Here is a 22119-nt window from a genome sequence, read left to right on the forward strand (position 1 = left end):
TGCCTCATGGCCAGACGTGGCTGCCACAGCGCGAGGTGTCCAAGCTCTACACCACCTTCTCAAACAGGGAGGGGGAGGCAGGCAGGAAAAGGACAGCCATCTTTTAAAATAAATGTCTAACCCTCGCTGGTGTGGCTCAATGGATAGAGCGTCAGCCTGTGGACTGAAGGGTCCCAGGTTCGATTCCGGTCAGGGCACATGCCCAGGTTGGGGGCCTGATCCCCAGTGAGGGGCGTGCAGGAGGCAGCCGATCAATGATTCTCTCTCCTCATTGATGTTTCTCTCTCTCTCCCTCCCTCTACCTTCCTCTCTGAAATCAATAAAATATATATATATATATTTTTAAATATATTTTATTGATTCCCTACAGAGAGGAAGGGAGAGGGATAGAGAGTTAGAAACATCGATGAGAGAGAGACATCGATCAGCTGCCTCCTGCACACCCCCCACTGGAGATGTGCCCGCAACCAAGGTACATGACCTTGACCGGAATCAAACCTGGGACCCTTCAGTCCGCAGGCTGACGCTCTATCCACTGAGCCACACCGGCCAGGGCAATAAAAATATTTTTTAAAAATAAATGTCTGATATCCTTCGGTAAGAGGTTCCCCAACAAATTGCTCCCTAAACCCCTTTGGGCACCCCTGAGCTCCAAGAAGGTGGGAGTGAGTATGGCAGAGAGGACCAGGACTGCCCCCCCCCCAAAAAAAAATCAGGGTTCACTTGGGTGGGAAGTGGGGGGTGCAGGCTGTGGGGAAGCCACCCACAGGCGTGTCTCAGGAACAGAATCCGAGAGGGGTGTGGGGAAGGGACAGCAGGCACAGCGCCTGCTGCAGGGCTGGCCCAGCTGCTCACGAGGCGGCGGTGACGGGCGACAGAGAGAAAAGTGGCCGCTCCCCGTTTCTGCCCTCAGCGGCCGTGGGCGCTGCTCTTTACTGGGACGGGGAAGAGGAGGGAGCCGCCTGCTGGTCACGGGATTGCGCGCTAAGAAGGTTGTATTCCACACACAAGTGGGGGTGTCGGGTAGGCAGCTGAGCGGCCCAAGGGATGCTCAGAGCTGGGTGTAGGAGCTGTGCTGGGTACCTGCACCTGCCTTCCCACCGGCCCAACCCCTCCAGGCCCCGCCCACTGTCCGGCCCCGCCCACTGTCCGGCCCCGCCCACTGTCCGCCCCGCCCGCCTCTTTGCCTTGGCTCCTGTATCCACACCAGCTCTTGGTGGCCTTGGCCATGGAGAGCACACGTAAGGTTGCATATTTTTTATTTTTTTATTTTTACCGATTATATATTTATATATATATATATATATATATATATATATATATATATATATATATATATATTTTTTTTTGTTATAGCACAACTTATATATTTCAAATGGACAAAAAATTAGTATCATTTACAGTATCTTAAGATAAACTGCCCTTGAACGGGAGCTCCCTTTCCAGTACTTTGAGGTCTACAAGACGTATCTAGAAAATTTACTACTGTGGAAAATGAAGACTGCTTAAATCGAATGGGGGAGGGGTGGGTCTGTGGTGTTCTTTTTAATTAGTTGCTGTAACACTGTCCTTCAGGTGCCTGAGGGAGTTTCATATTTTCTTTTTTTTTCTTTTTTTTAAAAATATATTTTATTGATATTTTACAGAGAGGAAGGGAGAGGGATAGAGAGTCAGAAACATCAATGAGAGAGAAACATCGATCAGCTGCCTCCTGCACACTCCCCACTGGGGATGTGCCCACAACCAAGGTACATGCCCGTGACCGGACTCGAACCCGGGACCCTTCAGTCCGCAGGCAGACGCTCTATCCACTGAGCCACACCGGTTTCGGCCCATATTTTCTTTAGACATCATTAGGCGCCGAAGCTCCTGCAGGACAACTTTGATGCCATATGAATTCTGCCATTCCGCTAGCACTGATATGGCTCTTGGGTCCACCACTCCATTAGAACTATTAACTCCATTCATATGAATTTTTGTTACAAATCTTACAAAGGGGGGTGCTTCTGGGTATTTAGGTCCACATTCTATTTTAAGGCTGTATATTTGGTTTTCATAAATTGTCCGAGCCCGTGGTGGCTGCCATCTTGCGTCGCTGTCGCTCGAAGTCCGGCCCCTTCTTTACCGATTATATTTTAAATATATATTTTTAGATTTTTATTGACCCCAGAGAGGAAGGGAGAGGGAGAGAGAGAAACATCAATGAGGAGAGAGAAACATGGATCAGCTGCCTCCTGCACGCCCCACATGGGGGCGAGCCCACAACCTGGTCATGTGCCCAGACCGGGAATCGGACCATGACCTCCTGGCTGGTAGGTCAGCCGGGCCACGCTGTGTATTTACACGCACACACGGCACAATGACCACCTCATCCGCTCACACGGTCACCTCGTGTTCTGCAGGGAGACGCTGGACACCTGCTCTTCGTGCCTTTCAAGCTGACGGCTCGGGATTGAGCACGGTCACCAGCTCAGGACGAAACACCCTGCCTTGGACGTCTGTCCCCTTGGCCCAGCACCTCCTCAGGGCCCCCGCCCCAGCCCGGGAACCGCACTCGACTCTGCTTCCGAGTCCCGTCCTTTCAGAGTCCACACAGGAGTGAGAGTGTCAGCGGGGTCCTGCCGTCTGGGCGTACCTCACCCGCACACGCCCCGAGGCCCGTCCGCATGTCGCGACGGCAGGACTCCCGCCTTCTCCACGGCCGTGCTCACGGACCCCTCGCGTACAGGTGCCACGCCTGGTGCCACCCCCGTGCTGGCAGGCACGCAGGCCGTTTCCTTGTCTTGACCACTGTGGGGAACGCCGCCGTGAACACGGGCGCAGGCCTGTCTCCCAGACCCTGGTTTCATTTCCTCCGAATAACTACGCTGAACTGAGACTGCGGGGTCATCGGTCGTTCTAACCATCCTTTTTTGAAATTATATTCCTATTGATTTCAGAGAGGGGGAGGGGGAGAGAGAAACATCAGTGATGAGGATCACTGCTCGGCTGCCTCCTGCACGCCCCACACTGGGATCGAGCCTGCTACCCGGGCCTGTGCTCTGACCGGGAATTGAACTGTGACCTCCTGGTTCCTAGGTCGGTGCTCAACCACGGAGCCGGGCCGGCCAGGCTGGTTATCACTTTGTGAGGCCCCTCCGTACAGTCTCCCACGGGGGCTGCACCCGCCTGCATTCCCGCCAACGGTGCCGGGGCTCCCTCTCCGTGCCCACGGGCGCCCTCACAGGGCGAGGTGCTTGCTCACTGGGTCCGCCTGCACGGCCCGAGTGATGAGTTTTTGAAGTTACATGATGGCGATGACTGCGAACTTTGGGGGTGTATTAAAAGCCACTGTGCTGTGCATTTTTTAAAAAATATATTTTATTGATATTTTACAGAGAGGAAAGGAGAGGGATAGAGAGCTAGAAACATCGATGAGAGAGAAACATCGATCAGCTGCCTCCTGCACACCCCCCACTGGGGATGTGCCCGCAACCAAGGTACATGCCCTTGACCGGAATCGAACCCGGGACCCTTCAGTCCGCAGGCTGACGCTCTATCCACTGAGCCAAACCGGTTTCGGCCGTGCTGTGCATTTTAAAATGGTGAATTTTGTTATGTGAATTTCACCTCAGTAAAAAAAATCTTGAATAAGAAATGTAAGTAATTTTAAAGATACTCACCCCAAACCCTCTCTCCATTAGCATGCCCCCCTCCTCTGCTCCCACTCCTGTTCCGCCCGGGCCGCCAGGCAGTGGGAGCAGAGAAAAGGGGACTGGCACTGCCCTCCCGCGGGTTCCCAGGGCTCCAACCCGCCTGCCTCTTCGGCCGCCTCGCTTGGGCATCAGCACCAGCACTGCAGGCCCGCAGACCCGCCCAGGTGCCACGGGCCGTCCCTGTGCCTGGACAGCTCGGGTCACTGCCCAATCTCGGAGTGGCATCTGCGTCCCACACAGCACCCGACACCCGGGGCTGGACTGATGCCGCCACCAGAAAGGAAGCTATGGGGGCAGCGAGGGCCGTGCGCTCCCCTCTGCTCTGCCTGCACGCTGGCGGGGGCTGTGCCCTGACCTGCCGGCTCGGCTCCACACTCGCCCTGGTCCCTTGTCCCTCCAGCCCGCCCGGCCGCTCCCCCCCCGTCTTCTCCGCGGTGTCCAAGCAGTCCTCCAGCGCCCAGCGCCGGCCACGCAGGCCCTTCCCGCACGCACGGCACCATCCTGGGAAGCGGACTCCGCGTGCACTCGGACTGAAAGGTGCGACTGGCACAGAAATAATGGCAACCCCGGCCCTGCCCGCATCCCAGGCACGTCCGGTGGCAGCCGTGGGAGGCCTGTCCGTGGGTGTCACCTGCCCTGCGCGCCCGGAGCACGTGTCCTGCTGGAGCAGAGACCCCCGAGGACCCTGCCCACACATCAGGTTGGGATCGTCCACGGCGGCCTCAGGTGGTCACCGCCGGCCTCCTGGGGACTTGTTTAAAATGCTCGGAATCGGATGTGACCCCTATTTGGGGGTCTCTTCACCAACCGGCCACCCCAACACCCCAGAGGTCTCAACTGAACAAGGGCATTGCTGTCGGGCCTGTCACACTGTCACACCTGCGCACTCGGTCGCGGCCGCCCTCCTGGGGTGACATGTAACCGAGGGCCGAGGGGCGGCCCTGCGCGGGCTCTTGGCCGTCAGGACAGCGTGGGCTACGGCCACTTCCTGTGGAGCTCACAGGCTCGCGGGTGGAGGCCAGCCCGTACGGAGAAACACGGACACGGGGACACGGGGACAGAGACGTGGACCCTGCACCGGTGGAGCCTGGCAGGGGCTCCCGCAGCTGCATCACGCTCACGCCCAGATCGGATTCCCATTTGGGGACGTACTTGGCACTGCCACCGCGTCCGTGTTTCCGTGCGGTGTGTCGTTCCCGTTCCTCGTTTCCCCTCGGCGCCTGCGCTGGACCTGCCGCCCGCCCACGTGCACACGCACACGCACACGCCGCCACGTGCGCCCGCGGCAGCGCCGGTGCTGAGACACCAGCTGGAACGGGGTCTCGTAATGAAAACCTCCTTCAAAGTTTTCCTTTTTTTATTGATTTCATTGAAAACAGAACAAGAAATGGTCTGAGCCAAAAGACTGCTCTTAAAACTGTCAAAAACATTTAACAGAAAAAAATAAACATGACGGCGTATGAATGTTTAGAGTCGCACAAAACCCCCACGTTACCGCACTAGCTACAGGTTTTAAAAAAGTGTCTGCCAACAAAAAGGTGTGACCTGCAGGCCAGCACGCAGAAGGCGGCGGCGAGTTTATTCACCACAAGACTAACGCTTTAAAAAAGTTTCCCCGTTTATTCTAAAATCACTTTGTTCTCTTTGTACAGTTGATATTTTCACATGGTGCGCAGGAACCACACCAGGATCAGCACCGTTGTCTGTTGTGTTGTGTTGTGTTGTTGTCCTAACGTTCAGTGATGGTAGAAAATAAGTCAGTTTATCCGTCATCAGAGCACGTGGCTGAGCGGCCCACAGAAGGCGGCGGCGCGCAGCGGGTCCGTGGTGGGGCCGGGCCTCCGAGCCCCGGAGGAGCGCGGGGCAGCTCGGACACAGGACCGGCACGCATGGACCGGGTAGTCTCTTTAAAAAGCAAACACTTTCTCCAAAGTCCACGGCGCTCGCCCGACCTCGCAGACGGGTGGGGACGGCGTCTGTGCGTGGCCAGGACCTCGAGGGGTGGGTCTAACGGAGCAGCGGGGTGACGAGGCGGGGCCCGCGGAGGAGTCTGGACCAGCAGGACGCTGCTCCCAGCCCACGGGGGGGAGGGGCTCGGAGAGGAGGGGAAAGGAGAAACGTGGGAAGGACCAACCGCCATGAACACAGGCTCTGCCAGTGGCCCCAGCGCGCGGCGCGGCTCCAGCACAGCGTCAGCCCCGAGGCCCTCGGCGCCAGGGCACCCTCTCTCCCTCCCCTGCAGCGTGACCAGCGCCACCGGAGTCTCATCGGGAGCCGGCGCTGCAGGAGCTGGTGTCGGGCAGGCCGTCCTCCGCGGCCTCCCGGGAGCTGGCCTGCCGCTGGGCCAGGGCCGCGCTGGAGTGCCGGCACTTGGGGGAGCCGCAGCGGCAGCTGAACAGCTTGCCTTTGATGTCCCAGAAGCGCTGCCCGTAGTCAAACCTGGGAGAGAGGAGAGCGAGGCTGAGGCAGGAGCCGGGGCACAGCGGCCTGGGCGCCCCGCGTCAGGGAACGGAGCCCGTCGTGAGGACAGGCGCGCCTACCCCAGCTGCTCCCCGGCCTCGATGAGGCGGGTGCTGAAGAAGGCGATCCTGGGGAACCGCAGGTCCTGGTGCGACATGAACACCCGCACGGGCACCAGGTTGGGCTCGCAATGGTGGTTGATGAAGCGGCTCACGTTCCCGTAGAAGCGCGCGTCGATGCAGTACAGCTCTCCATCCTGCGGGCGAGAGCGGGCATGGGCACCAGCCAGGCAGAGGCGGCCAGAGCAGGGCAGGGAGGCCCAGGCCTGGGCCCAGGGCTGCTGGGACACCCCCGTGCCGCCCCCGGGCTGGGGCTGAGGAGCCCAGTGGAGCTGCACCATCTGGGGCTCCATCAGGTGGAGAGCACCCACCACTCAAGGCTCTCCCCCCAGCTCTGATTCTGTCAGCGCAGGGGTTGGGGTCAGGGAGGCGGAGACCACCGAGCCATGGCTTCTCACACTTGGTGACGCCAGGAGGGAGGGGCTGGAGACACGGAGCAGCCGGGCAGGTGGGTCAGGGGCAGAGGGACAGAGGGACAGAGGGAGGGAAGCTGCAGGCCGCAGACATCAGAGTGGTGGGGACGACCGACCGGGAAACAGGAATCCCTTGACCTCCGCTGCCCCACAGGTGCAGACAGGACCCAGGTCCCCCGAACCCTGTCCCCACATCCCTCCCACGGGAAGGGACACGGAGCGGACTGTGAGGAAGCCGACGAGAGGGCCTGGTCTAACCACACGGCCCTTGACCGACACTTTCTCTGGGAAGATCCAGGGTGTGGGAGTGGAGCCCCGCACCCACCCAGGGCTGCCGGCAGGCTCCCCAGAGCGCGGCATCACTGGGGCCGGAGCAGAGAGCCCGCCACACGGAGGCACAGAGGGAGAAGCCGGGACAGCGGTGGCGTCCCTGCCACCCCAGCCAGCAGCCTGGTCCGGCCTGGTCTGCAACTTGCTTCTGGGCGAATCTTAGACCCGGAGCCCAGAGCACCTGCGGACAGAGCCAGAGCGAGGACAGCGCGCCTTCCTGAGGCCGCGGCTCCTGTGCTGAAGGCAGATCTGACCCCAAACCCGTGCCCTCCGTGGCCCGCGCTGCTGACACTGGGAACCAGGATAGAAGCAGAGACGAAGACAGTTTCAAAGAGAAACAGGGTCTGCAGACTGACCCCACCTGGTTCCAAGATTCACCCAAATCGACGGCGGTCAGGAGAGAGGGGTGCAGATTGGAGGCTGAGCAAACAGGTCAAAGGAAGGAAACAGGCCAGACCCGAACCCCTGAGAACCTCGAGGCCCCTCAAACCCCACAAGCCTGAGTCGGCTCGAATCATGCACCCCACTGCCACCCCCTGGGGAAGGAGAGCCTCCCCCAGCCCCGCAGCAGACAGGAGGCGGACATGAAAACCACTTCTCTATTCTCGGCCGACACGCCCCGATGCGCGCACACGACCAGCAGGCCCCGCCACCCAGCTCGGCGCGTGGAGGGAAGGGGCAGGAGGCCCCTGCAGCACCGGGCGCGGCCCTCCCAGGAGGCGCCTGAGAAAGGGGCTCTCACGTCCACAGTCATGGTTGCAAGTCCAGCAGGAAGCGGGCGCTCCACGGTCCCTCTGCTGCGGGGGCACTGCCCGCACGGCCGCGGGGTGACGCTCGGCCGCGGGGTGACGCTCGGCCAGCCTTGCCGCCGGCTGGGCGGCTCTGACGCCACAGAACTCCCGCAGGGAAAGCTCACCCACAAGACGGAGCAGCCCTGGGCTGACTGGGGTCGGGTGCGGGGCAAGGGGCGCAGAGGCCGGGGAATGTCCCGCTAGCTCAGTAGTGGAGATTAGACTGGCGTGTACATTTCTCAAAACTAAAGCCAGTCACTTAAAAACAAACCATGATAAAGTTGACCCAGAAAGAAAAAAAAAGAAAAAACTTATTGAATAAAAACCCAGCCCTCCCGGGGAAGCGCACTTGGATCGGCCGTGGTCGCCTGCACCGAAGGGTGCTGGTTCGATTCCCGGGCAGGGCACATGTCCAGGTTGCGGGCTCGATCCCTAGCAGGGGGCGTGCACGAGGCAGCCAACCGATGTTTCTCTTCCTCTCTCTCTAAAAAGGAAGAACCCTGGCTGGTGTGGCTCAGTGGATAGAGCGTTGGCCTGCAGAATGAAGGGTCCCAGGTTCAATTCTGGTCAAGGACACATGCCTGGGTTGCAGGCTTGATCCCCAGTGGGGGGCGTGCAGAAGGCAGCCGGTCAATGATTCTTTCTCATCATTGATGTTTCTCTCTCTCTCCCCCTCCCCCCCTTTCCTCTCTAGAATCAATAAAAACATATTTAAAAAGAAAAAAGAAAAAGAACCCCGACAGAAGATACACAAAGCCACACCCACCACAGAAAACCCTAAAACAGCCTGGGGGTGAAGAAGACTTAAACCAGGTCAGGAAACAGAGGAGGTGTGACCTCGATGACCCCACCTGGTCTGTAGGGCCCACGCTGCCCCCCACCCTAAGGGAGCGTGAGACAGGCAAGAGCCCAGGGTGAGGGCGAGACCAGAACACCGGGAGCTAGCGCACGGACACGGCCCCACCACGGAGCCGCGGGGAAGGCAGTCTCCCCAGCCACGGGCACCGAGTCCAGCCGGCGTCACGTGGGGAAGAACAAGCTGGCGACCAGCGGCAGATGCAGCGCGTGAGCATGTGGGCGAGGCCGCCTCTGGCAGCACCTCTCGGGGAGGGGAGCGGGGCGGGGAGGACGCCCGCCGTTACAGGGGGACCCCGGCCCTCGGAGGAGGGAGGACCCTGTGCGCTGGAGGGGCACCGGGCGTCAGCAGGCCCCTGACGGAGGACCAGCACTGGTGTCACCAATTGTCTGGGAACGCAAGAACCGCTGAGACAATCGCTGCCGTGGGCCAGCGGGACGAGGCAGGAGTTCTCGGCAGAGCCCTTCCCGCCACGCGCTCACCCAGGCCCACACGGTCACGGCGCCCGGCGGTCCTGGGTGCCCGAGCCCGTCTCGCTGGGGACGGGAGGGCTGGGCCGGGTCGGTGGGAGGGCTCCTCGGCTTCGCCCTGACTGATGGGGGCCCCTGCGCAGAGGACCCCACTTCCCCGGCCCTGCCTGAGCGCTGCAGCCACTGCGAGTTCTCCAACAGGCCCCTGATGAGCGAAGGGGCCCCACGAGAACCAAGATGGGGGTGCGGCGGCCTCGGAAGCATCTGGAACCTGAAACCAGGCTGGGCGCCGGGCAGGCCAGCTCCTCCCCGGGTCCCGGGAGGGCGATGGGGACTCGCACCCGTTCACATGGCCCCTGCCCCTCGCACAAGGCTGACGACTGCTCTGCAGGTCACCGTCCACGCGGCCCCTCCTGGAGGCTATGCAGGCGCAGGCTTGTCCCCGGGGACGGGGACGACAGGCTGGGGTCTAGGGGCGAGCTCACCGCCCACCCCTCCCCCGGGTCGGGGTCCCTCAGCCCTGAGCACAGGAGGCCAGCGCTGGGTGGGGGGCAGACGCGGCCACGCTGCGTTCAGCTGAGCTCTGTGCCAGCCCTCGGGACACAGTACCTTGTTGTCAAGGTCAAAGAGGTAAGAATCTTCCTCCCGAACATCGGCCTCCGAGTCAGAGATGAGCTCGCCCACGTACCTGCGGGACGGACAGCACGTCACCCGCCGTAACCACAGCCAGCGGGGACTGCGGCCACGGAGCCAGGCTTGCACTGTGGTGGAAAATGGGGCATGAAGCCCTCTACTGAGCAGGGAGGGAGAAGGAAGGCACCCCTGGAAGGCACCCCATGTGGTGGCACAGCCTCCCGAGGCAGGAGGGGGAGGGAGGAAACGGAGCGGGGGGCCGGGGGGGGGGGGCGCGCGGGGGGGAAGAGGCTGGTGCTCAGGGCAGCCCCTCTGGAACGGCAGGTCCGCCAGCGGGCGCCCCCCGGGCCTGACCCCACGCCGCACGCCCAGACGGGCCCTCACTCACTCGCAGACGAAGGTGCCCACGGGGATGTCTTGCAGGGTCCGCACGCCCCAGCCCATGTTCTGGGTGCGGTAGAGCTGCAGCCTTGCCCTGCAAAACACGGTCTGTGCTCGTGGCCACGACCAGGGCCCCAGCTCCTGGCACACGACTGGCGTCACCTTCAGAAACGCTTCCCAACGTGACAGGCAGAGAAGTGACTCCCGGGTGGCCCGGCGCCCCCGTCCACACACCTCAGACGTCACCAGAGTCGGCACAGACCCGGCCCCTGTGCCTCAGGCGCGTCACCTGCACCTCGGGGACAGCCGGGCCGGACCCCTGGCCGCAATGGGGACCAGAGGGGCCAGCGCTGCCGCCAAGCCCAGGACGTAACCAGGTCAGCTCGGGTGCGGGTCAGGTGTGGGGGACGCTCCCAGGCTCCGAGAGCCACGGCCCCCAGTGGGCGACGTCTGTCCTCACCTGAAGGACTCCCTGCCACATGAGGGTGACGGGAGCGTGGGCGGTCACAGTGCTCCAGGGTTGCCGACAATGAGGACCACATGCTGGGAATTCGCGCTCAGCCTGCCCGTCACGGTCCCGCCCAGCCCAGAGGGACCCGCAGGAGGGAGGGTTCTGACCAGAACCCAGGGCCTGGCTCTGGGAGGCCAGGGGACACGGGGAAAGGACTCTAGCCCGGCCAGGGGCGGGGCGGCCACACTCGGGGCCGTGGGCCCTGAGCGACTGGGGAGTCTGAGCGGAGACGGGCCTGGTGCTCGGGAGACACTCCCGGCAGCGTCCGTGTGAGCTGCCGGCGAGGCCGTTCGGGGCCAGGCTGTTCGCTGCTTTGGGCTCTTGTGACCAAGACGGTCTGGTCCTCGGCCTCAGAGCCACGTCTGAGCCGAGAGGAAGCAAGACCTGTTACTTCCGCCAACGTGGGACCCAGACGGAGGACGAGGGCTCAGATACACACGTGCCCTAAACGCCCTGTACGAAGCGCACGAAGCACAGGATGCCTCGCGGCCCTCCAGCCGGTGTCGCCGCCAGAGCAGCTGAGGTGCGGCCCGGGGCGCGGGAGCAGCGCACTCACCGGAGGCCGTTCTGCACGACGCGGTTGCGGCAGTTCCGCCAGCAGGCGCAGGCGTGGTTGCACTCGAACAGCAGGGGCGGCTCTGCCATGTTGAACTCAGGCAGCAGCCGGCCATCCTGGGGACGGACATGCAGTCAGGACCAGCCAACACAGACACGACACGCTTCTACACACAGGGCACTGGCCAACCCCAGGGCTCTGTCAAACTGGCCCGGGGGGAGCAGGGGGTGGGAACCCGGCTGCCCGTGGCCGCCCCCACCTCCAGGCGCCACCACGCACGGCTGAAGGATGCTGGCTCGTCCCCAGGGCTCTCCCCCCTGCCCCCTGCCCCCTGCCCCCTGTCCCCGAGCTGCTGGGAACAGCCCTGGATGGAGGGATGCTGACAGCAGGGCTGCCGCCTGAGGGGCTCACCTTGTCGTACCAGCAGCGCATGCTGAGCTGGCCGCACATGCAGTTGCTGGAGGAGCAGTCATCGATGCAGACGCAGTACTGGGGGGGGGGGGGGGGAGGACAGGGTCACACTCGGCTCCCTCCCGCCCACAGCCCCCACAGCGAAGACGGCTCCGGTGGCCGCGAGCTTCTGCAAGCCACGCTCCCTGAGGGGAGGGGAAGGCAGGACCTCGCGGCCTGGTTCTCAAGGCACCAAGGGAGTGCAGGCTCTTGGGAAGGAGGCTGGGGGAGGGGCTGGCACAGGCTCCGTGGGGGGGAGGGGTGGGGGAGGGGCCACGGCCGCCCTGGAGATGCTCCGTGGGACAGGCCAGGCTGCCGCCTGCAGGAAGGCACAGGCCGTGGGCACAGTGTGGAGACGGGAACCCAGCTCGCTGTGCGGGCCCTGTTTGTCCCGCGGTGCCTGGAACCGCCACTCACGGGGACGCTGGGCTCTGCTGGGGGCCGGACCCAGCATGGCACCCGGAAGCGTTTCCTGGGGGACCTGGTCTGCTCCCAGCTCGCAGTGGAGGCAGCCCCGAGAGCAGGGTCTTCCTGGGAAACCCCCGCCGCCCCACGAAGGGCCCTGTCCCGGGCGCTGACCTGCAGGTGGGTGATGTTCCGGTCGATGTTCATGGGGGACGTCACGCAGCTCTGGGAGACGTACTTGTAGTTGCTGGGGCTGGGCTCGCCGTCCACGGCGTTGACACAGGGGATGGGGATGCGCTCGTAGCCGCGAGCGATGTCTCTGCCAGGGAAGGGGCGTTACCTTTGCCGTGACGGGGGCGGCCCCCGTGGGACTGACGGGGACAGACGGCCGCCGCCTGCGCCCGCCACCACGACCCTCGGCGGGACTGCCCTGACCCCGGGACACGCCTCACCTGCTCACCGTCTTCTCCACGGGGACAGGCCTGTCCGGGGCCGAGTCGCGCAGCGCCTTGCTCACCTGCAGGGCGTCCCACACCTGGGAGTGGAGGCTGGCGCACTGCAGGGGCGTCTCCCCCTCCTTGTTCTTCAGGTTGACGTCTGAATCCCGCGAGAGAAAGAGGCTGAAAGGGAAGACGCAAGCCGACAGGACGTTCAGACCCTCCTTGGAAAGACAGGACGACCAGACTCACCAACGACTAAACCGGTAGAGAGCACACCGCTGGCCGTGACATCTAACGAGCTGGCGGCCCGGTGCTGGGAGGACTGCGGACTCACCAGAGCAGCCCACGCCTCGTCCACGCCTCGCCCACACTCCCCTCCGGCAGAGCGCGAGCGGGAGGCGCTGGGAGGGCGTCTCCGCTCAGTGCTCCCTCACCGCTGGGAAGGCCCCAGCGACGGCATAAGCAGGCCCCACGCCGTGTCCCCGGCGGCGACCCCAGGCCTGACCTGGGCCAGAACCAGACGTGGGCCGCACAGGACGCCGTCAGCTCCCCTGCCCAGGGCCTCCCACCAACACGCCCACCGTGCGGAGCTGCTGCCGCGTCCCACGAGGGTGCGAGCCCTGCAGGGCCTCCCTCACACCCAGGGGAGGCAGGTCACCTGGGGTCACGGGTCAGGCGGGTCCTGCTGATGAGAACGGGGTCGCGCCCAGAGTGAGCGCTGGGGGACGCAGGCCTCGGGCAGCCCAGGGCTTCAAGTGGCCAGCACCAGGGGAGGCTGCCCCCACAGGCTATCCCCTCAGCCTCGGTCGACCGAGCACTCGGGGCTTTTTCACAGCGAACCCCCTGAGCCAGGCTGTCCCCGCTGCCCTCCGACCTGGGACACCCAGGCACTCCCCGGGGAGCGCACAGGCACTCACACGACGCAGGCGTAGCGGTCCTCCCGGGCAGCGATGTGCAGCGGCGAGTCGCCGTGGATATTCACGGCGTGTAGGTCACACCGGGCGGCCAGCAGGATCTCGGCGATGTCCACGCAGCCTGAGAAAGCCGCCCAGTGCAGGCAGATGTTCTCCTCCTGCGGGCGGGGCGGGGCGTGAGGGCGGGGCGCGGTCAGAGAGGGAATGGGTCCTCAAATAAATCAAAATGACCCAGGACACAGCACAGCGCCTGCAGGGACCTGATCCGAGCCGCACCGCTGGGACAGGCCTCACACTCACAGGCAGGTGGCACTTGTGTGAGAGCCGAAAGACAGGCACGTGCGGCTCATTAAAACCGTGCTTCCAGAAGCCTCCGAGTAGTTTTAAGTGGAAGGAGACCAGGGAACAACGTGTGCTGGGCAAACCGGTCCTGTGAGGACCCAGCAGCTTTTTTTTAAAAATATATTTTATTGATTTTAACAGAGAGGAAGGGAGAGGGATAGAATGCCTGCAACCAAGGTACATGCCCTTGACCGGAATCAAACCTGGGACCCTTCAGTCCGCAGGCCGGCGCTCTACCCACCGAGCCACACCGGTCAGGGCCCAGCAGCTTCTTAGGACCCGGCAGCCCTGAGGACCAACGTGCGGAAGGGCGCATGGTACAGCAGCCCAGGTGAGGGGAGAGGAAGCGCACACAGAGGTCCGACCGAGGCCGGGACTGAGCAGGGACGCAGCACTCCCCGTGCCGTCGGGAGAAGACAAGATGGGGACGGGCACCCTCTCCCGGCTGGCCTGGCGCCGTCCCTGCCTGCCCCCACCCTCCCAGGCCAAGGGCCTCGCAGGCGGGCGGCCCTGAGCCCCCATGGACCCCGAGGCGGCGGGCAGCTCAGCTTGCCCAGTGGGGCTGCCGCGCAGGCACAGACTCCTTGCTGCCCGGAACCGCGCTCCGCTCCACCAGCCTGGCCCCTCAGTGGGGCCACCATGTGGGTCCCCCGGCCCCTGCCCGTCCTAGCTCCTGCCTGTCCCACCGGGGCCGCGATCGAACACCCCAAGCCCAGCTGGGAGCCAAGTGCTCTCCGCGACACTCGGGCCCGTGGACAATCCGCCCCGCTCTCGCTCTAAGCGTGTGCACCGCTCTCAGCTCAGGGCACTTCAGGAAAGGTAAGAGCAGAGCAGGCACCTGTGAAGTGGACGCAGCCACACTGTGTGTCGGCCTAGAAACCCAGCCTGTGCCGGGGCCACACCCAGGCCTCCCGCTGACCCACCACCAGCCGGCTCTGGGTCCCTGAAGTCCCGGAAGTCCCTCAGCGCCGCCTGCTATCACCCGACTCCACCAGCACACGAGCAGGGCGCTGCGGAGGCTCTGACCGCGGCCACGCTCTCTGGGCAGACACACCTGCCCGACACACTGACCGTCACTTGTCTCTTCACTCAGCCCACCCCGCCCCCGTCCCTCCAAGGCGGCACCTCTACCTGCAGGTGCGGGCGACGCCCAGGGCTCCCCGGTCCGCATCGCAGACAGTCAGTGACATGCCCTGGAGCTACAGCCAGCCATCGGCTGACACACACACTAACCGGAACCGGGCTGACTCGAGGGCGGGCCCTCAGCCAGGCCGCCCGCCCCACCGGTGACACTCACGTTGTCCCGGATGTTGATGTCCGAGCCCTTGGACAGCAGCAGCTTCACCAAGTCCACGTGCTTGTACTCAGTGGCCCAAATCATGGGCGTCCAGCCTCCATCGTCCTAGTTCCAAAAGAAAGAGCCCAGCGCTGGCACGGGCGCGCTCCCTCGGCCTGCAGGCCGCCTGTCGTGTCGTGTCGTGCCGACAAGGAAACCGAGGCTCAGCGCGCTGCTCCCGGCATCGTGGCGACAGGACTGAGCCGCGAGCCCCTGTACACGCCCACGCACGCAACCGAGTGGCAGGAGGAGAGAACAGCCGTGCTGTGAGCAGCCCGCCCAGGCCCGGGAGGCGGAGGGGCCACTGCAGGGTCGGTGTTGGCTCCTCCCTTCGGTCCCAGTGGCCCGGACCCCGAGCACGCAGCACGCGGAGGCGCGGGGCAGCGGGCGGGGTCGGGGAGGGAAGGGTGGGGCTCACCTGGCAGTTGACATCCATCTGCCCGTTGGAAAGCAGGTACTGCACCACCTCGTAGTGGCCTTTCTTGGCGGCCAGGTGCAAGCAGGTGGAGCCCTCTGCATCCTGCAACACAGAGGCCTGGGTCAGACGCCCACGACGCGGAGGCGAAGGCGCCGGAATGGGAGAGCTGGCGGGGGTGGGGCCTTGCTCAAGGTCACAGGGCCGGGACCCCAGCCCTGCCCACAGCTCGACCGGCTCCTGACAGCTCTGAGTGAGTCTCCAGCTCCTCGGTGAAGCGTGTCCTAAGCGTGGCGCGCTCTTCGCCGCTGTCGCACATGGACGTGTTTTGTGAACTTCCTTTCTGGACGGTCCGTGAAGAACCACACCTGCCTGTGTCTGCACTGACCCTGTCCTGCTGCTGTTACTCTGCACCCCAGGATAGTTTTCCGTTGACTTTTAGAGAGTGGGGGCACTGGGGAGGGAGGGTGGGAGACACACTGATGGGTCGCCTCCCGCACGTGTTCCGACCAGGGTTGAGGATCGAACCTGCAACCCAGTTACGTGCCCTTGACCAGGAATCGAACCCGAGACCCTTCAGATCCAGGGCCGGTGCTCTAACCACTGAGCCACCGGCCAGGGCTCAGTACTGACTCTGTATCACGTAACTCCCCTGCACACGTTCGTTAGTTCTAACAGCTCGCTCATGGGCTCTGTAGGGTTTCCTGCACGTAAGGGCAGGTCTTCTGGAGCATCGTTTGCTTCTTCCTTTCCGGCTGGGACCCTTTTCTTTCTTTCCCCCTCGCTGCAGCAGGTGGAGGCAGCAGGAAGGTGTGTCCCGTGAAGGCAGCTGCCCGCCCTGCACGCAGCCCTGACCAGCTGTCTGCTGCCAGGCGCACTACCCCAGACTCGCTGTCCCAGACCCCGGTGGAGGCCGAGGCTCCCGGCTCCTGAAGGTGCTGCGCAGGGAGCCGTCCCTGCTGGGCCGAGAAACACGAACGGGGCGGGGCGGGGCTCTGAGCGGCGCACGCACCTTGGGGTCCACGAGGGCCCCGGCCTTGATGAGGTATTTCACGGCGTCCAGGTGGTTGTTCTCGGCCGCCTCCATCAGCGGGGTCCGCTGGTCCTCCGAGCAGGTGTCGATGTTGGCTCCCGCCTGGGGAAGGGACAGTGGAGAGTGGGAAGCGGCTCTGCAGCCACACCCGGGGGGGACGGGGCGCCTCGCACGCTTCACTCTCGAAACGGAAAGATCTCCCGGCTGCGCTAGTCCTTCCCCCGCGCAGCCTCGTCGCACTTGCCGCCGAACACGAAGGTGTAACTGCCACCCTCCCAGCTCTGGCTCCAAGAGCATTCACTTCCAAGTGAGTGTGACAGAACGTCACAGCACAGCCAGGGCAGCACCCTCAGACATGAGGAGGAAGGCGACAGCCCCCAAAGCCGCAAAGGGGTGCAGAGGGGCCCCTGCGAGGCCCAAGAGGTGCTGATGCGACGACCCGCAGGACCGCAGGGCCCCACTCAGCGTCGCCGCCCCGTTCTCTGGGGAACGCTCGCCCAAACACACAGAACCTCCGTGCACTGTGCAGCGGTTCCTAGTTTCTCCTAAGCGTGTGGACCTGAGGAACCACGGAGCGGTGCCCGGGCCACGCTGTGTGTGTGACACGCGGGCGGCCGACCCTGCGCTGGTCCCGAGCGAGGAGAAAGGGGTGTGGCAGCGGAAACCTCCCCTCGGGAGGAAGGTCACTGCTCAGACGGGTGGACACGGGACTCACGTTTCGTCTTAAAGCAGTTACTGTGGGAAAGGCTGAGGAGCCGTTAGAAAGCCAACGGACCTGGATGGCTCCCGTGGGAACAGCGACTCTGAGAGACTCACTCCTTTCCGAGGTCAGAGGTCAAAGATGCCGGAGCCGCAGGTGAGACACGGGGCACGGGCACAAGGTCGGTTTTCAACGCACAAAAGCTCAAAGCCGAGGAGGGCGGCCCGTCACAACCCCACAGCAGCGTGTTTTGACGACGAACACGTGCGATAGGAGAGCCCGGGCGGCACAGGGCGCCCTCTGCAGGTCGAAGCCGGCGCTGTCCGCACACTGGCCGCGTGGACTTGGCAGCACTCCTCTGTGCGCCCAGCTCTGGGAGGACACGGCCGGCTGAAGGCAGGAGCTGCCCGTGACGGCCCTCTGGGCGGGGCCTGCGTCTGGGAGGGCAGGGGGGCTGATGACCCAGAGCTGAGCTCGAGGGGGCACGGCCTGAGGCCGGGGGTCAGAGGGCCAGGCCTGCCCTGAGGCTCTGGGTCCAGGTGTGAGGAGCCGTTTGGATGGATCAGAAAACCAGCTCTCAGGCCAGTGACCGGCTCCACACACAGCACCGAGGCCTCCTGGGACACCAGCAGGCCAGCCCCGTGGAGCGGTCACCACCAGAGAAACGGGCGGCCGGGAGAGAAGCCGAGAACTCCGAGAACGAGACACAGGAGCGTGAGGCCAGCAGGTGCCCGACTGCCGGGCTCCACCACCCGGAAGGAGCAGAGCCTCCAGGGCAGACGCCCATGGCAACAGCACCAGCCCAAGCAGGCCCGGCCCCCACGTGTCCCCCAAACCCTCCCTGCCATGGGCATGAGATACAGACACCTGTGCGCGCCCAGCCCTCGGCAGCACCCTGGCTGGGGCCTCTTCTCAGAAAACCCAGGCTCACACACACGCTCAGAGCTGGAGCCGAAGAGGGAAATCCCGGACGGCGTGACACCTAACGCAGCCGGGACGGAGCAGGGAGCAGGCGGAGGTGTGGACGCAGATGGAGCCGTGGCCAAGGCCGCTGCGGTGGCCCGCCGTGATCCAGGACAGGGTGCGCAGCCAGGGGTGTCCTCAGTGCTGGCCCAAGGCTGGGGCCGGATGCTGTCCCCGAGCCACCCGCACGGCCACCCAACAGTGCCGAGCCCAGGAGCGCACCTCCTTTCGCTCAGTGCTGTCAGCTGTATTCAAACAGCCGCACGTGACAGCACGCACACAGCAGAGGGCGGCGAAACCACACGCCTCCACGAGCTGGACCGCTGGGACGGAGCCCACCCGTCAGGCAGGGGCCCTGGGGCTCCCTCTCAGAGCTGCCTCGGGGCTGAGGGGCACACAAGGCCAGAGCCGACCCAGGGGAGATCACCCCCACAAAAAAGCTGAACCTGCGAAAGCAGCACCTTTGGGTTCCTGGCAAAACAGGACTAAACCGGCCCACGTCTCTCCTCGGGAACCTCAGGAAAGCTGCCTGGGTTCCGGAAGGAAATACAGAAAGCGCGGCCCTGGCGCCATCACACCGACCACCAGGCCGAGGGCCCTCGGAGGGGCCGGGCCGGGGCTCCGACCACAATGAAAGGCGTTAGAGATAAACCGGGGCCAGAAACCACAGCACTGGCCAGACTGCAGGCTGCTCACACACAGCCTGCGAGGCAGAGATATTTAACATCTCGCCACGTGCTGCCCACACAGCCACGCCCAAACAGGCTCTTCGCCCGCGACAGGGCTGGGGAGGCCGAGGAGCTCCGCTGGGACCAGACATCCAGCCCACAGGTGTGTCTCCTCTAAGGCGTGTCTCCTCTAAGCTGTGTCCCCTCTAAGGGGTGTCTCCTCTAAGCTGTGTCTCCTCTAAGGGGTGTCTCCTCTAAGCTGTGTCTCCTCTAAGCTGTGTCCCCTCTAAGGGGTGTCTCCTCTAAGCTGTGTCTCCTCTAAGGGGTGTCTCCTCTAAGCTGTGTCCCCTCTAAGGGGTGTCTCCTCTAAGCTGTGTCTCCTCTAAGGGGTGTCTCCTCTAAGCTGTGTCCCCTCTAAGGGGTGTCTCCTCTAAGCTGTGTCTCCTCTAAGGGGTGTCTCCTCTAAGCTGTGTCTCCTCTAAGGGGTGTCTCCTCTAAGGCGTGTCTCCTCTAAGGGGTGTCTCCTCTAAGCTGTGTCCCCTCTAAGGGGTGTCTCCTCTAAGCTGTGTCCCCTCTAAGGGGTGTCTCCTCTAAGCTGTGTCTCCTCTAAAGGGTGTCTCCTCTAAGCTGTGTCTCCTCTAAGGCGGCTCCGGGTGCAGGGCGCTGGATCCTGCTCGGTGCTCGCACCTGCTGCCTCTGGGGGCAGGGAGAAGAGGTGCGAAGGGCACCCCCGGAGAACGTGACATGGCCGTGGACAGGCACACAGGAGGGAAGGAGAGCAGGCGAGTCCCGCCCCGTCAGGCCTCACAGCTCCCACCGAGCATGCACTGGTGACAGCCATGTTTGGGGCCCAACGGGACAGCGGCCCCCGCGGGTCTCAGACACGACGAGGCCCCGAGAGCCCACGAGCAGCATCTGGCACTTTCCTTGAAATACAAAGAGCAGCCAACAGGCACCTGGGGAAGGCCTCTAGGACAGCGGTTCTCAGCCTTCCTGAGGCCGCGGCCCTTTAACAGTTCCTCACGGGGTGGGGACCCCCAGCCATAAAACTATTTCCGTTGCTACTTCATAACTGTCATTCTGCTACTGCTATGAATCGTCATGTAAGTAGCTGTGTTCCTGCTAGCAGTTCTCGGAACTGTATTAAAGGGTCGCGGCCTTAGGAAGGTTGAGAACCACTGATCTAGATAAAAAAGAGCAAACAGATGCATAAAATGCAAAGTGACCGTCAGTGATGTGGTCAGAGGACAAGGACGGACAGTGGCTCCGCAGAGAGGCTCGGGGCCAGGACGCAGACCGACAGCACCCTGCAGGAGCGGAGGGAGGCCGAGGCCTGGCCGCAGACCGGGAAGGGGAGAGGGGCCCGCAGGAACCGTGGGACCAGAGCGTCGGCATAAACCAAGCTGGGGACCGTCGGAGACCAGCAGACACCAGGCCCGGAATCTGCGGAGCTCCGGGCGCAGACACGGGAGCCCCTGGCCCTGTGGGGGTTCCCTGAAGCCCGGGCAGAGGACAAGAAGCACAGGAAGAGTCAGATGCAACAGGTGGGCTCCAGGACGCAGACCCCGGCCCGGTCGGGGCGAGATCCCGAGGGCTGGTGCAGGGACGGCGTCAGTCTGCAGCCAGGAGGGAATTGGCAGGTGCAGACGCCACAGCCCTCGGAGACGCCGGCAATGCGAATGCTGCGTGTTTACATGGCCTCCCCGTCACTCACACGGCTGATTGAAACCGTGGGCGACACACTCCAGTGAGGACCAGGAAGGGAGGGTGAGCCCGCCGGGGCCTGACCCCTCCACACGTGTCAGTAAACATCTCAGAAACCACCGCCAGGCGGAGGCGCGGAGCAGCCTGCGGTTCGGGGACAGCCCACACGCACCTGGATCAGCATGTGGCAGATGTCCACGTGGCCGGCCTCCGCCGCCGCATGCAGGGGGGACCGCTTGCCCTGGTGCTCCATCTTGAAGTTGGGGTCAATTCCGTCAACTGTGAAAAAAACAGGTTTGGCTGCTTATCTCGGAGCCGGCGCCAACTCCCGGCAGCAGGCCGTCGCTGGCACCTGAGCCGCCGGCTGGGCCCCGCCACGGGGCAGCAGCACCTGGGTCTGGTGGAGACCGGCCGGAAGGAAGCCGTGCGGAGCTCTCCACGTCAGCAGAGGGGAGGCTGTCAGAAGCCACCGGTCCATACAAATCCTCTCCCTTTGCCCTTGTCTAACCTGGGCCCAGTCACTGTCACAGGTGAACATTAAAAAAGCTTTTATTTTTTATTTTTATTCTTTTATATATTTTCATTGACTTCAGAGAGGAAGGGACAAGGAGAGAGAAACATCCATGATGAGCGAGAATCACAGATCACCTGCCTCCTGCATGCCCCACACTGGGGATCGAGCCCACAGCCCGGGCCTGTGCCCCGACTGGGAATAGTGCTGTGACCTCCTGGTTCATAGGCTGATGCTCCACCACTGAGCCACCCGGCCAGGCTCAATACAACTTTTAGAGCAAACTGTTAAGTTTCTCTCCTGATTTACTATGAAATGAAGGGAGTTCTAATCACCTTTGCAGCCCAGAGAAAGCAGGCCCAGAGCTGGGAGCTCGGAATGCAGCCGTGAGGAGGCGGAGACCCCAACGTCCACCCCACAGACGCAGGTGCAGGGTGGCTCCACATTCAAGGTGGGGCGTCCCTGCCGCTCCCAGCTCTGCCCAGCACCGCGGGCAGCTCACCGGGCTGGCTGAGAGTCTGCACTTCCTCTTAACAGCCATGCACTCAGTTCCTTGTTAAAGTGAGAAATTCACAGAGAGGACTCCCACTCCTACAGACAACTGCGTGTGACCAGCGTCAACAGGCTCTGAAGGAGGTGACTGGTGTCTGCTCCCTGAGGCCTGGGGCCGGCGGCTGGTGGGCCAGGGAATGTGGGGGAAGGGGGGGGGGAGGCCAGGACAGGGGAGGAGGCGGGCGGGGGGAGGGTTCGGGGCCCACGGAGTGCCGGGCACTCACCCAGCATGAGGAGCACCTTCTGCAGCTCCCCTTGCCGGGCGGAGAAGTACAGCTGCTTGGGGTGGAAGCGCAGCTTCTTGGGTCTGTGGGGAGAGCACAGGGCCGTCAGCACCGCCCACCTACTGCCACTCACAACGCCTGCCCGTCGATTCCTCCAGGTCGAGGGCCCCAAACCCTCCAGGCTCGTGGCATTGCACACCACAAACGAAACACGAGCCACTGCCTTCTCCATCCACAGCAGGACAGG

The 22119-nt window shown here is 63.3% G+C and overlaps 1 protein-coding gene across 5 annotated transcripts in view; it reads right to left on the bottom strand.

Annotated features, from left to right (window-relative positions):
- Positions 1–5036: 5036 nt before the first annotated feature.
- EHMT1 (euchromatic histone lysine methyltransferase 1) overlaps positions 5037–22119 on the bottom strand; it is an 86757-nt gene continuing 69674 nt past the window's right edge. For all 5 annotated transcript variants that reach the window (XM_080668442.1, XM_080668443.1, XM_080668444.1 and 2 more), the window contains 14 exons: positions 21873–21955; positions 20758–20864; positions 16530–16652; positions 15521–15622; positions 15064–15168; positions 13428–13582; positions 12523–12690; positions 12245–12389; positions 11627–11704; positions 11216–11331; positions 10156–10242; positions 9744–9822; positions 6236–6411; positions 5037–6134 (listed from right to left, as the gene is read on the bottom strand). In XM_080668442.1, the coding sequence (XP_080524568.1) occupies positions 5960–6134; positions 6236–6411; positions 9744–9822; positions 10156–10242; positions 11216–11331; positions 11627–11704; positions 12245–12389; positions 12523–12690; positions 13428–13582; positions 15064–15168; positions 15521–15622; positions 16530–16652; positions 20758–20864; positions 21873–21955 (1699 nt within the window). In that variant the 3' untranslated portion in view covers positions 5037–5959. The remainder of the gene's footprint in view (positions 6135–6235; positions 6412–9743; positions 9823–10155; positions 10243–11215; positions 11332–11626; positions 11705–12244; positions 12390–12522; positions 12691–13427; positions 13583–15063; positions 15169–15520; positions 15623–16529; positions 16653–20757; positions 20865–21872; positions 21956–22119) is intronic.

The sequence above is a fragment of the Plecotus auritus genome, assembly GCF_963455305.1.
Source record: "Plecotus auritus genome assembly, chromosome: 5".
NCBI classification, from domain to species: Eukaryota; Metazoa; Chordata; class Mammalia; order Chiroptera; family Vespertilionidae; genus Plecotus; species Plecotus auritus.